This window comes from Ambystoma mexicanum, chromosome 8 (genome assembly GCF_040938575.1).
Source record: "Ambystoma mexicanum isolate Mex_15411 chromosome 8, UKY_AmexF1_1, whole genome shotgun sequence".
Taxonomy (NCBI): domain Eukaryota; kingdom Metazoa; phylum Chordata; class Amphibia; order Caudata; family Ambystomatidae; genus Ambystoma; species Ambystoma mexicanum.
Genome location: NC_090929.1, coordinates 397276275 through 397289889, shown reverse-complemented (window position 1 = coordinate 397289889; position 13615 = coordinate 397276275). Strand labels below are relative to the sequence as shown.

The following is a 13615-nucleotide window of genomic DNA, read 5'->3' as shown; positions in this document are numbered from 1 at the left end:
AGTGGAGGGCCTAGGGGTGAAAGACGGCCAGGGTCCGGGTGGGCTCAGATGGTCCGTGGAACTAAGATGGAAGGTGGTTCACAGTCAGAGTGGAGCGGGCAACGCCGCAGTTGATCCTTTAGGATGGCGAGATCAAGGACCAAAGCAGGCAGCAAAGGCCAGGAGATGGTAGGCGGCCAGTGGGCTGGAAGGGGCAAGATGGAGGTAGTCAATGATCCTGATGGGAAGGTATCCGCAGTAGTCAGGCTGGTGATTGGCAATCCGGGTGAGCTCAGGTGGTTGCAGGCAGAACGCAGCCAGAAGGTGGGAAGCCCCAGCAGCCACGCATGAGTGAGGTAAGTGAGGGACAGTGAACACGCAATTTATCTGCAGGCCAACGGAGGGACCAGGCTGCCGTGGGAGCCCATAGAGAGGACAGTGCGGGCAGCAGCAGACAATGACCACATGGATGAGATGTGAGGGCTAGTAAAGGCAGCGGCCAGGAGACTGCTGCAGCCTGTCCAAAAGGCAGATGGTAAAGGAGCAGAGTGTTAGGAAGAAACCTGTGCAGTTCCCTTAGGGACCACTGCAAAAAGTGTAAGACTACAGGAGTAAGCAGTAAACCCAATTGGTAGCAGTCTGTACTACCCAGATTTACCTGGTAGCTGTGGCTGAGCAGTCAGACTTCTCTCAAGAAGAGTTAGGCAGTATATAGAGTATACACAATAGGGCTAAAAATACAGTAGCACAAGCAAACACTGACCAGAGCTTTGGTATAAAAGTATATCATTATTTATTTAAAAACACACTTGTAAAAAAATACACTGGCACTAATAGGTCAAGCAAGTTCAAAACACAGTCACTATAAGTATATACACCTCCTTAGTTAATTATTCGACAAGTCTAGGTTAAGACACCACTTATTTAGCAAAACAGAGGTGAGCGCGTAACCGTAGATGGCACTCCAATAATTTGGTTAAAAAGGGAGAGAAAAGGCAGAATAGGAAAAACACACAGTACAAACACTTAAGAAACCACAGCAAGTCAAGAAAGGCAGGGTCTACTGTGGAGCAAAAAGTTCATAGGCCAGGCCCACCCTTGGAGAGAGCAAGGCGGAATGTGCCCAAGATCACACAGTGGAAATGCACTCAAAGTCTTTGCAGAAAAGTCAAAAGAGGTTGGATCAAGTTAGAAAGGTAATGTTAACAGGTCCAAGGTCACCCCAGGATAGAGAGTCAAGGATTCACGGGACACCTTGGACAGTCTGTTGCAAGGGAGACCAGGCGGGACCAAGTACCTGAAATGGTGAGAAAGCTCCAGCGGGGGCAGTTGTTCCTGGAAGCAGGTGAAAAGGCGAACTGGTTGGTACCACCAGCTCAAAGGGAAGAAGACTCTCCTGGAAGAAGATCTTCTCTGTCGTCGGTAAAGTGGTGAGTTTCGTACAGCAGGGCTCCACCGGTGGTGTCGTCGTTGTAGATGGTTCAGCTTCTCCCCTCTTGGGATTCTTTAGGTCCTGTGGCGACTTCTGAATTTCCAGTCCCCAAAGCCCTGCTTTTATGCAGCCAAACCCCCATTCATCAGCCTAGCTGTCATTCAAACATGCTAAGTGGTGAGCCGGGCAGCTCACCACTGAGCCAATCACACAAGAGTGCGACTTGAGTTGCCAAGGCAACTCAGTCCAGGGTGCCTACTCCCCCTCCCACACATCCTGTTAACCCCAGATAGAGTGGCACCATTTGGAGGGCTTCTGTGGAGAAGCCAGCCAAAAAGTGGAACAAAGGGCTCGACTTGGGTTAAAGTGTCAGAGGCGAACACAAACGCCATTTTAAAACCGAGTCCTGGCAAAAAGACCCAACCGGGGAGTAAATATTAAATAAATAACCCAGCGGTATCTTTAACATTGCACCAAAAAGTGGTGCGTTTAAAATGAATGGGAAAATCCCATAGGAAATATTCCGGGGGAATATTTTGCGTGGTATCCACTGCCACCAGCCAGAAACTCGACAAGGGGGGGCTGGACAGTGCCCCCTTGGAAAACAGACCCAGGGGCAATCGAATTACCCCTAGCAGTACTTCCACAATATGATGGTTTGTACTGGTTCTGTTCACAATTTAAGACTAGTAAAACCAATGGGGACTTTACATGCCCTGGGAGACAGTAGTCAGTCCCAGGGTATGGAGTCTATGTTTGGGGGTCACTATGACACCCCTGTGTTACTGCACTGAGGGTGCTGTGTAACACACATACAAAAATACATGAGGCCCTATGGAGTAAAAGACCCCATAGCCCATAAAACACATTACATAGTCAAAGGACATTCTCAAATCATGTCTAAGAGTGGGAGAAAAAGAGTCTCACTCTTAGCAGGAGAAAAAAATAAACCCCAAAAATCCAGCAAAGCTGCTGGGGGACTCACTAGGTTTGGGAAATTAGCCTTAACAGAGAATTCTCCCTAACACGGAGCCAGTCAGCGGATGTGAGGACCATTGAAGACAGAGGCCAGATGGCTGCAGCAGCCCGTGGAGCTAAAGTTACAGGCAGTGGTCAAGGCAGGAGGTCTAGCGCAGTGAGGAGGGCCCTGGAGGGGGTGGGCTGGCAGGCAAAGGAGAGCCAGGACCCATCCAGGAATAGCTGGCTAGGTCCACTGCGCCCTCTTTGCTGAAGTTGCGGGTGGTGGCCAAGGCAGACAAACAGGGACAGAGGCAGGTGACAGACAGTGGAGGACCCAGACAGAGACAACTAGCGGACTGTTAAGGAGTCAGTCGGTCCGGGGCACCCGCGTAGCAGAAGTTGCAGGCATTGACCAAGGCAGATGGGCCAGCGCTGAGAAGAGGGCCCAGGAGGGTGTGGGTTGGCAGGCAAAGGAGAGAGAGAGCTGGGCTGCGTCCAGAAGCAGCGGGCGAGGTCCAGTGCACCCGCACTGCTGAAGATGCATAGACAGAAGTGGGCCAGGGAGGAGGCCAACGCAAAGAAGAGGGACCTGGAGGAGATGGGCTGGTGGAAGGAGCGGCCAGCGAGGTCCAGAACCCTCTGATGAAGTCGCGGGCAGAAGCACCACCGCGGAGTCAAGCCGGGTGGCGGGCAAGAAGAGAGAGCCAGGCCGTATCCAGGAGCAGCCAGTGAGGCCCGGAGCCCGCGTTGATGAAGCCGTGGGTCATAGTCCCGTCGCAGAGTTGAGCCAGGCAAGGAGAGAGAGCCGAGCCGCAACCAGGGGCAGCCAGCGAGGTCCGGAGCCCGTGCCAATGATGAGACAAGCCGGGACCAGGCTGATGGAAGCCACGACTCCTACCGTGGACCAGGCCAATGGAAGCCCCAACTGGAAGAAGCAGGCGGGCAGACGAAGAGCGGGAGCCGGGCCGTGATCAGGACAGCAGGTGAGGCCAGGAGTGCCCGTGCTGGCAAAGGAGCAGGAAGAGGCCCAGGAGCAGCCAGTGAGGTCCGGGGCCCGAGCTGATGCAGCAGCAAGAAGGTCCTGCAGGCAGGCGAGGTCCGGAGTGCACAGCAGGCGAGGCCCGTAGTGCCCGTGCTGGCGAAGGAGCGGGAAGAGGCCCAACCGAGAGACCAAGCTGTGACCAGCCACAGGAAAGTCCGATTTCAGGTGAGACTGAGCGGAGGAGCCCTAAGGGCAAAGGAGCAGGAACGGAGAGAGGTACAGTAATACATTGCTGTAATTATTGATTTATATAGGTTCGTTTCAGCCAGAAATGAGGAGGCGCAGGATCAGGCAGCCGAGCTTCTGCGCCACTTGCTGGTGTAGTCAGTGGAGTCAGTTCTGATCTTCCTCATCCTAGTATTAGTGCTACAGCAAAAGTAATGGGGGAACTTGTGTGACCAGAGGAAGGAAAAGAAGGTAAGAGAAGAAAGGTGGGCGAGGGTGCACTATACTGCGTTAACCCATGATGGCCTCCCTGTATCCCAGAGGGGTAATCCCTACCCATGAGATCCACCCCTGAGTACCACCACCAGGAGGGCCATCGGGTAGCAGCATCAACTCCCTGGCCTCATGGAAAGGGTCTCCCCCTCTAGGTGAATGAACTACATCACAGGATTCATCACACCCAGCTGAAGGATAAAAGATAAGGCTAATGGTCCGACAATGTTTTATACAGTAGGCTGCTTCATATTTTGCAAGAGTAGGTGTAAGACACCCCACGGGAGCCAACCATCATATGTACTGCCCACTACATAGCAGACCACTACTCCACAGGCTCACCCGTATTGTTGCTTCTATGTATACAATGGAGACAGTACGGTATTGTTAACCCTGTTAATGAACAGAAAAAGTTGAATCTTCAATTCACTAATGAAGCCTGGGGTTTAGAGCGTGGTTAGACAAAGACTAGACCTCACAATTATAGGAACGGACATACTCACTTCAAATATTTGCATCAATATCATCACACTCCTCGGAAGCTGCACTCACATTCTGCATCGATTCCTGAAATATTCCCAATATGTATTTTACAGATCTACAAGTGACTGTCAAGGAGTCCCCCCCCCCCCTTCTCACCTGAGTCCGTTCTTTACTGGTGTCCTTGGTCGATGCCTTCTTGCGGATGGATCGGGTCTTGAAGAAGGCTGCCCGATTCTCTTCCGAATACAGAATGCGTTCAGTTTCCGGGACGCCAAATCCAGGAATCCAGGAGGCAGTGAAAGCACGCTAGCCAGGAATCCAGGAGGTGAGTAGAAGGGGGAGGACTAGGAAGGGATAGCGGGATTAGAAAAAGGAGAAGAACTGCGAGCTACGGAGCACACGTCTGGTCGCTACTTCGTAATAGCATTGAGACGCGCGGAGCCGCGGAAGGCGTGATCTATTAGTAGAAAAGGCTACGCCCAGCGCATGGAGCGAGAAGGGATTACGATGGACGGCCATGTTGGGAGTATTAATGAGTGTAAGCCCGCTGTGACAGGGACCAAGAAGCCCAAAAAGGGCGCACTCTGATTCATGACAGCATGCCTCCTCCGAAGACATTTCCCTCCAGGTTTGCCCGGTTGAATGAGATGAAATCTTCTGAGCAGTCGAGGGGCCTTGATGTTTGACATAGGCTCCCAGGTTCTTTCACTAGGGGGATATCCTTTCCATTCAACCAGATATTGAAGCTGGCCCCTTCTATATCTGGAATCACAAATCCGGGACACCTCGTATTCCAATTGGTTGTCGACCAGTATAGGAGGAGGTTTGCAGGGTTTCCGGGACGATGGATAGTAGGGTTTCAGCAAAGATGTGTGAAAGACTGGGTGGATTTTCTTCTAGGACTCGGGCAATTTGATCCGATATGAAACGGGATTTATAACTTCTTTGATGGGAAATGGTCCATAGTATCGAGGGGCCAATTTACTCGGCCGTAGATGTCGGGGTAGTAATTTTGAGGACAACCAGACCTGGTCACCGATTGCATAAGAAGGGCCTGGTCTTCTTTTGGAATCTGCATATTTCTTGGTCTGTTTTCTGGCCTTCTCCAAGAATTCTTATGTATATTGACAAGGGTTTTGAAACAGGAGTCAACTGTAGGTACTGGTGTAGGTTGAGGAAGAACAGAAGGCAGGACCGATGGATGGAAACCTTGACTGCAATAAAAGGGGCTGGTCTTAAGTGCCGAATGGTTGAATTGTTGTAGGCAAATTCAGCTACTGTATCAGGAGGGACCAGTCATCCTGAACCTTGGTGGCAATGCTTCGAAAGATATTGTTCCAGGGTTTGATTGACACGTTCTGTGGCTCTGTTGGTTTGAGGGTGATATCCTGAAGAAAGGGCACGTTGGATTCCTAAGCATTGACAGAGACCTTTCCAGAATTGTGAGATGTATTGAGGTCCACGATCCGATATGATCTTGGAAGGGAGTCCATGCAAACGGAATATGTGTTCCAGGAAGATTCCTGCTAGTTCAGAGGAGGATGGCAGTTTATGCAGGGGTGTAAAATGAGCCATATGAGTGAACAAGTCTATGGTAACCATAATGGTAGTGTATCCTCGGGAAGGTGGTAGTTCCACAATGAAGTCCGTAGCGATAATCTCCCATGGCCTGGTTTGCAGTGTAGGTTGCAGTAGAAGACCCGCCGGTCTCTTGTTATGTTTATTTTGACTGCAGACAATACAGGATTGAAATTTACTGCTGTACGTCGAATCTCATCCTAGGCCACCAGAATTGCCTTTGTATAAAACGGAGGGTATTGGCGATGCCACGATGTCCGGAGTGTAGGGTATCATGACAGATTTATTATTCTTTGTTGTAGCCTTTTTGTAGGGATGACCAATACATTGTCCTTGAACAGATACCCTTCCCGGACCCTTAGATTCCATTGATTTTTCTTAGATATATCCTTCCACAGATCAGAGGATTGGGTCTGAGCTTGGATTTCTTCAAGGAGGTTGACTGCTTGGGCTACAAAGATCTTGGGGGAAAACATCTGAGGATATGTCTTGTCTTCAATGGGCTCATAGTCTGGTCGTCGAGATAAGGCGTCAGCAATAAGGTTTTGTGATCCTGGAACATGAGTGATGTGGAACTGGTACTGGGCAAAGAAGTAAGTCCATTGCACCTGACGACTATTCCTACACTCCAAAGACTGTAGAATCTGGAGGTTCTGGTGGTCCGTACGGACCTGAACTGGATGTTTAGCTCCCAGAAGTAAATGTCGCCACTCAGTGAAGGCTTGACAGATGGCTAACAATTCCTTTTCCAGGACTGAATAGTGTGTTTCACTAGGAGTCAGGGTTCGTGAAAGATAAGCAATTGGATGTTCCAGTTTATCTCCTAATTCTTGCTTCAGGACCGCACCTATGGCGTAATTAGAGACGTCCGTTTCTACTAGGAAGGTTCGACTAGTATCGGGTTGGGCCAAGATAGGAGCTTGTGTAAACTCTGTCTTCAGACACTGGAATGCAGTTACTTGTGGCGTAGACCAGAGGATGGGAGGGTCTTTCTTCAGGAGCGCAACAATCGGTTGTACTATCTCGGAGAAGTTAGATATGAACTTGCGGTAGAAATTGGCAAGGCCCAGGAATTATTGAACTTGTTTCACGGAAGCAGGAGCAGGCCAGGTCAGTATGGCCTTTACCTTTGAAGGATCCATACCGATTCCTTCTGGACTAAGGATAAATCCTAGGTAATGAACGGAGGTTACATGGAACAAACATTTTTCGGTTTTGGCTAGGAGTTTGTTGTCATGATGCCTACCCCCGGGCGGCTGGACCAAGCCCAACCGCCCCGGAAGCAGGCATCCGGACATCTGTTTAAACCTCAGAAGCCCTGGCTAGGGGCTATCTGTGTTCAGTCCTGGCGCCTTAGGCACCAGGCTCATAGTAGAAATCAGTCCTGGCGCCAAAGGCGCCAGGCTCATAGTCATCACTTACCTCAGGCAGACCATGCGGCACATGCATCCAGGCCAACGTGAGACCTGGAGGGACTATTTTTCCACAAGGACTACTTTTCATTCGAGTGTGGTTCTAGGGACTTCTTACCTGGGACTACTTTCAAAGCTATTTAAACCACACCCGATCTTCAAAACACGCTTCGCGTTATTCTGCATTTAGCACCATGTCTGCAAACCTTCATCCAGCCTTCTGCCACGCCTGCCTCGAACACGGAGCACCTAGGAGAGGAAGGAAAATAGAAGAAGAGGTTAGATTACAGACTTTAATCTGATTCCTCACCTGATTTCGGATCCTGCATCACTCCGAGCCTGAAGGGACATTCTTCCGGCACGCGTTGCATCCCAGCTGCAGCGCAGCTCCATTTTTCACCAGCCCACAGCATCTCCGACTCGGCGCTGCCTCCGTCACTTTTTCAGTGATTTTCAACACCTGGGGAAAAGACAAGAAAAAGCAAGGTGAGCCTAAAGAGACTAAAAAGACAATCACTTATATTGCAAGACTTACCTGATTATCACCGGAGGCTTTATTCTTCAATACGCCACATCCAGGAAAAAGGGAAAGACAGTGAGCTAATCTCACGCATCTTTACAGGATAGTTTGGGTAATACAGACTCTTAACTGAACGCCGCCAGCAACCTCCAGACAGAATTTGCTGCCGCAAATCAACAGGGGAGTGCAAGAGTGAACTTTGGACATTTTGAACTCTTTAAAAACTTGGCAAACTCCGGACTCAATAATCGTCCAGAACCCCAACACCTAAAACCAGTAAAGTAACTGGTATCTACGCGCCCCTGCATGCCACGCAGGATGGAGAGCTCACACATCAAAAAGATAAGGCGAGGACACTGACTGGGAATATCGGAGGTGGCAAGTGGGGAGAATGGGAGCAGGGAGGAGGGTCTGCATTCACACCCACAGGGCTAAATACCTTTCTCCATCTACAGGAGAATATTTCTACGAGTCAAGCTTACAAGACTGAGGGGGTCCGTCCATACGGTCATCTTTGCCCTATGCTTCACGCTGGTGGAGGCCGCAGCTGTCCGGGTTCGATATACGCCCCTGTGGGAACCAGGTGAGCATAACATTTGAGTTCTCTAAGTCTCTGCAAGATTGCCTTCACGTGCTCTTCATGTTGTATAGGGTCCTTGGAGAAGATCAATATGTCATCCAGATATACAATGACGAAAAGAAACAACATGTCAGAAAACACCCTGTCCATAAAGCGTTGGAAAATTGCCGGGGAATTAGCTAGTCCAAAGGGCATGACTAGATATTCATAATGGCCAAAGGGTGTTCTGAAGGCGGTTTTCCATTTGTCCCCTTCCCGGACACGAATCAAATGATAGGCGCCCCTGAGATCCAACTTGGTGAATATTACCGCGCCTCTCACGGCTTCCAGGATGTCCGAAATCAAGGGTAAGGGTCCTTGAGGGTGCATTGATTTAAGCCGCAATAATCGAGGCAGGGTCTGAGTTCCTTGGTATCCTTCTTGGGAACAAAGAATAGGGAAGCACCAGCAGGAGATTTTGAAGGTCTTTTGGGCCACTTTCAAGGTTGGTATCCAGGTATTCTCTTAGGGCCTTTTTCTCAGGTGCGGAAAGGATGAACATCCTGCCGAAGGGAATCACTGCGGAGGTTTCTGTATCTATCGCGCAGTCTTCAGGTCTGTGTGGGGGTAAGGCCTGGACTATGGCAGTTGAAAACACATCAGCATATCCTTGATAGGCCTCAGGAACGTGTATGACATTAGACACCATGAGTGATGTCTGTTCCCTTGTTGGTTCCTTTGGGTTTGTTAACAGAGGTTCCAGGGATAGGCAGTGAGACATGCAAAATTCTGAGCCTAGGAATAGAGAACCCGCTGTCCAGTTGATATATGGATTGTGTTTCTGTAGCCAGGGCATACCCAAAACCATGGGGTAATGAGCTGACTTAATGATGTCAAACCTAATCAGCTCCTGATGGTGATTTATAGAAAGCTGGATCTCTTTGGTCTGCAGGCTTATGGGCCCTGATGCGAGGGGTCTTCCGTCAATAGCTTCCACAGGTTGCATGGTGCTTCGTGGCTCATACGGAATTCGATGTTTAGTAACCCATTCTTGATCGATGAATATCCCCATAGCTCCGCAGTCTACCAGGGCCAAAATGGAATAGGTCTTATTCTTGGAGGGTGATAGAAAGGCCTGTAATATCATCAAATTGTTTTGCCCTGGAGAGTTCAAGGATGGAATTGATGTGGAGCAAACATCTCTCTCCCGAAGCTCTGCTCCATCTAGGATCGGGAGCTGGCGTTTCCCGAATGCCGAGGGGGCGCTAGAGGGCATTCCCTAACCAAATGCTTATCCGAGGCACAATACATGCACAAGCCTGTATGAATTCTTCTCATTCTCTCTTGCGGGGATATGGGTCCACGAAAGGCCCCAATCTGCATGGGCTCTGGTTCCGTGACTGGGCTTGGGTTGGTGTCCGTTCTGACGGTACTCTCAAATGATGCCTTGGGAGAAATTCCCCTGTTTTTTTTCTTTTCTGTCTTCCTTTCCTGGATACGGAAGTCAATTTGCATGGCAAGATCCATTAGTGCCTGGAACGAACTTGGTCGTGCCACTCTGGCCAGCTCATCCTTAATCTCTTAGTTCAATCCTCTCCTGAACAGGGTAAAGCTCGCCTCAGCGGACCAGTCAGCTTCCTTAGCCAACTGTTTAAATCGGGTCACATACGTGAGCATATCCTGAGAACCTTGCTGAAAGTCTAACAGGCGTTCCTGGGCACTGTAAACCTGCTCAGGGCGGTCAAACATGTTTTTAAGGGCCTGTATAAACCCATCATAGTCGTCCAAGAGGGCATCACTAGAGTTAACGAGGGGAGTAGCCCAAGTTAAGGCAGTCCCGGAAAGGTGAGATTATAAAACCCACCTTGGCCCTGGGGGTCGGAAAGAAATAGGGCTTGAAGGTAAAATGGACCAAGCACGAATCCAGGAATGCACAAAGGGTCTTTGCTGAGCCGTCGTATTTGTCCACAATGCCGCCCAGGAAGACACTTTATTTTGTAGCAGAATCCCGGGATAGGACCAACTGTTTGAGAGCGGCGTTCTCCGCCTTTAAAATTCTGTACCTTGGTTGATAATTCCTGCATACTACGCATCAGGTCCTGCACGGCAGCCTCCATATCAATATCAAGTTCGGTCGGGTGGCGTCTCAAACTGTCAAGGAGTTCCCCCCTTCTCACCTGAGTCTGTTCTTTACTGGTGTCCTTGGTTGATGCCTTCTTGCGGATGGACCGGGTCTTGAAGAAGGCTGCCCGATTCTCTTCCGAATCCAGAATGCGTTCAGTTTCCGGGACGCCGAATCCAGGAATCCAGGAGGCAGTGAAAGCACGCTCGCCAGGAATCCAGGAGGTGACTAGGAAGGGATAGCGGGATTAGAAAAAGGAGAAGAACCGCGAGCTACAGAGCACACGTCTGGTCGCTACTTCGCAATAGCATTGAGACACGCAGAGCCGCGGAAGGCGTGGTCTATTAGTAGAAAAGGCTACGTCCAGCGCATGGAGCGAGAACGGATTACGCTGGACGGCCATGTTGGGAGTATTAATGAGTGTAAGCCCGCTGTGACAGGGACCAAGAAGCCCAAAAAGGGCGCACTCTGTGATTCATGACAGTGACAGGCCAGACAGGCTGCCCTTCATGGGGCTGAGCTGTGGGGTGCCTACAATTCAGACACGCTCCGGGTCATTGAGCAGAAATGTCATAAAGCATCCCTGGGCTTGCCGGCAAACACCCCAAATGCCCCAGTCTTCTGGGAGCTAGGTTTGCAAAGCATCAGCATCTTATGTTGCTCGAGGCCGGTGTTTTATTGGGCGACACTCTGGACAAGCGACAATCTGAGCCATATAGAGATGCCGTCAAAGACGTTTTGTCTCAGGCCAGGCGGAGCTAATTCACCCTGGTTATCCGCCATCAAAAAAGACTGCCTTGGGGATGGAGAATTATTGGTCTTGCCTGGACTCAATTCCTGAGAACCTCAAAACATTAGTAAAAAAAGCCTACGAAAGAAAATGGTTGAGAGAAACCTGAGCAAAACTTGCATGGTATGACGGTCTGCCTCTTTATAAGTCCAGGAACGAATATCTTGTTCTTGAAGAGTTTCTGGACAGAATGAAATTGAAATGAATGAAAGCATTGTATATGAAACTGTGCATTGGCATTCTTCCCCTAGCTGAAGTCAGGCACCATTGGAATAATAGTATATCAGTAGCTTGCCCTTTCTGTCTACATGAGAGTGAAAGCGTAGTGCATTGTATTTTGTTTTGTCCAAAGTATTCTCACGTTAGGAAAAGATTTCCAATACCGCTATTTAAACTGTTTTACATTAGAGGAATTGATATAGCTCTTGACCTTTGCTTGGCGGGGGATTGCAAGCTGGCAACTAACTGTAATGGGAAATTACTTGCTCCAATCTTGGAGGGTAAGATATAAACACGTCGCCTTATCATCAGCCTCGTATCAGTAAATCTGGTGTTTGTACATTTTTGCTTTTAAACTTGTGGCCTCTGCCCTTGGGTAGATCAGTGCAGTATTCTACACAGTTTTACCAATGTTTTAATTATTTATTGCAACGTAATGTGTGATTTGTTATGCTGTAAAATCTGTGTTTGACTTTTATGATCTATTTATTGGATCGAAATAAAGTATTTGATACAATCAATCTATCATGCTTATTTCGGACCTTACATCCATAAAACAAATACAAACACGTACAAAAACAAATGATTAATGTCACATTATACAATATAACAAACACAATTGTTGAAATAAGCTCAAATTCATCCTACTAAACCCCAAAGTGCAAAGTGCTCATCTGTTGTCTGTCAAACTTCTTTTAGCTAAGCAATATTCCTCAGGTTCTTCATTTTTAAAAGCAGCGTTATTGGTACGATTGGAATCTCTCTGGTGTAATAATACAGCAATCATGCCTTCAATGTGCCTAAATTTGTTTCTCAAGTCAGTGGACACATGATTAATCAACTTTGAGGTTCAACTGTATCACATTGATGTTATTGGGCATATGCAACAAAACAATCTTATGTGGGATAATGATTTTTGCCAACTCATCTTCGCTTATGTGCTCCAGTCATTCATGTTAGGAATTGTCCTCACAGCTTTTATCATTGCTGCCTTATATACCATGCACTGATTAAATATTAGGCTACTGCATACGTGGTAACATTCATGCTTCTACATAAGAAGATTGTTTCAGTGGTACATCTAATGTTGTACCTGGTGAATGTTGGATACCTTTGTTTTATGTACGCTGGGCATACTAGGAAAACATGTTCCTCATTTTTGCTGTGCATGCTATAGTAGGGGCATTACTTTGACAGTACATGGCACCACCTATTTAAGCGCTAAGCTACGGCAATGTTTAATTAAAGCACTTGTAGTTAGAACAAAAACACCACCTACAGCAAATTAATTAATAGAAAAGTATTTTTTTGCAATGCACTTTTCAAACTTACTGTTTTGTAGACATTTTCACTGGCACCATCAAATTTTTCCTTTACTTGTTCTTCTAAAAAATATATTCGAAGCTTCAAATTGAAGTTTTCTTTTTTTAAATCAGTGATTTGCTGTGAAGGAAAGCACAACTTCAGTCAATCAGCCATAATTTTAATGAAAGCTGAAAGACTCAAAACTAACCTGCTATCATACTAATAATAACTAGCAGAATGTAATCTTAACTTAACAATACATTTGGAAAAAATAAGGTTACGGTTCTCAAATGAATTTCATACACCAAGAAGAGCAACAGAAACAGAATGGCACAAGACATCCACTGGAAAAGTCAAAGGATATGACTGGTTATAGGTGTATGTGTTGCAGAGAGTAAAGATGTGTGTATTGGAGAAGAATGGATGGAAGAGTGGTTTGGGAGGTACTGGTCTGCCAACATTCGGGTGAATAATGTGTATATATGTTGTTGGGATTATTGCATACATTGGTGTAGTCGGTGTTGAAGGTGTGACAAGTTCACATTTAAAGGAAGTACTGCAGAAGTTTCAGATATTCGTTGTCTCAGGCAAGCTTCACTCTATGCGATAGGAGACTACCGGTGGTAAATGGGCGTGGCTCTCCAAGAGTTTGCACCCCCTTCAACCGCCTTTACCAGGGCACCCTTGGGGTGGTCGGGAAGAAATCAGTGAGGCTCAGCATGAGCACAGGAGTTAGATAGCAGCGTGTCACAGTCTGTAGCAGACAAGATATATTA

General features: G+C 47.9%; 1 protein-coding gene across 5 annotated transcripts in view; it reads right to left on the bottom strand.

Moving 5' to 3' along the window:
* CDK5RAP2 (CDK5 regulatory subunit associated protein 2) overlaps nucleotides 1-13615 on the bottom strand; it is a 2172192-nt gene that overhangs the window by 2038457 nt on the left and 120120 nt on the right. For all 5 annotated transcript variants that reach the window (XM_069609888.1, XM_069609889.1, XM_069609892.1 and 2 more), the window contains exon 4: nucleotides 12867-12977. In XM_069609888.1, the coding sequence (XP_069465989.1) occupies nucleotides 12867-12977 (111 nt within the window). The remainder of the gene's footprint in view (nucleotides 1-12866; nucleotides 12978-13615) is intronic.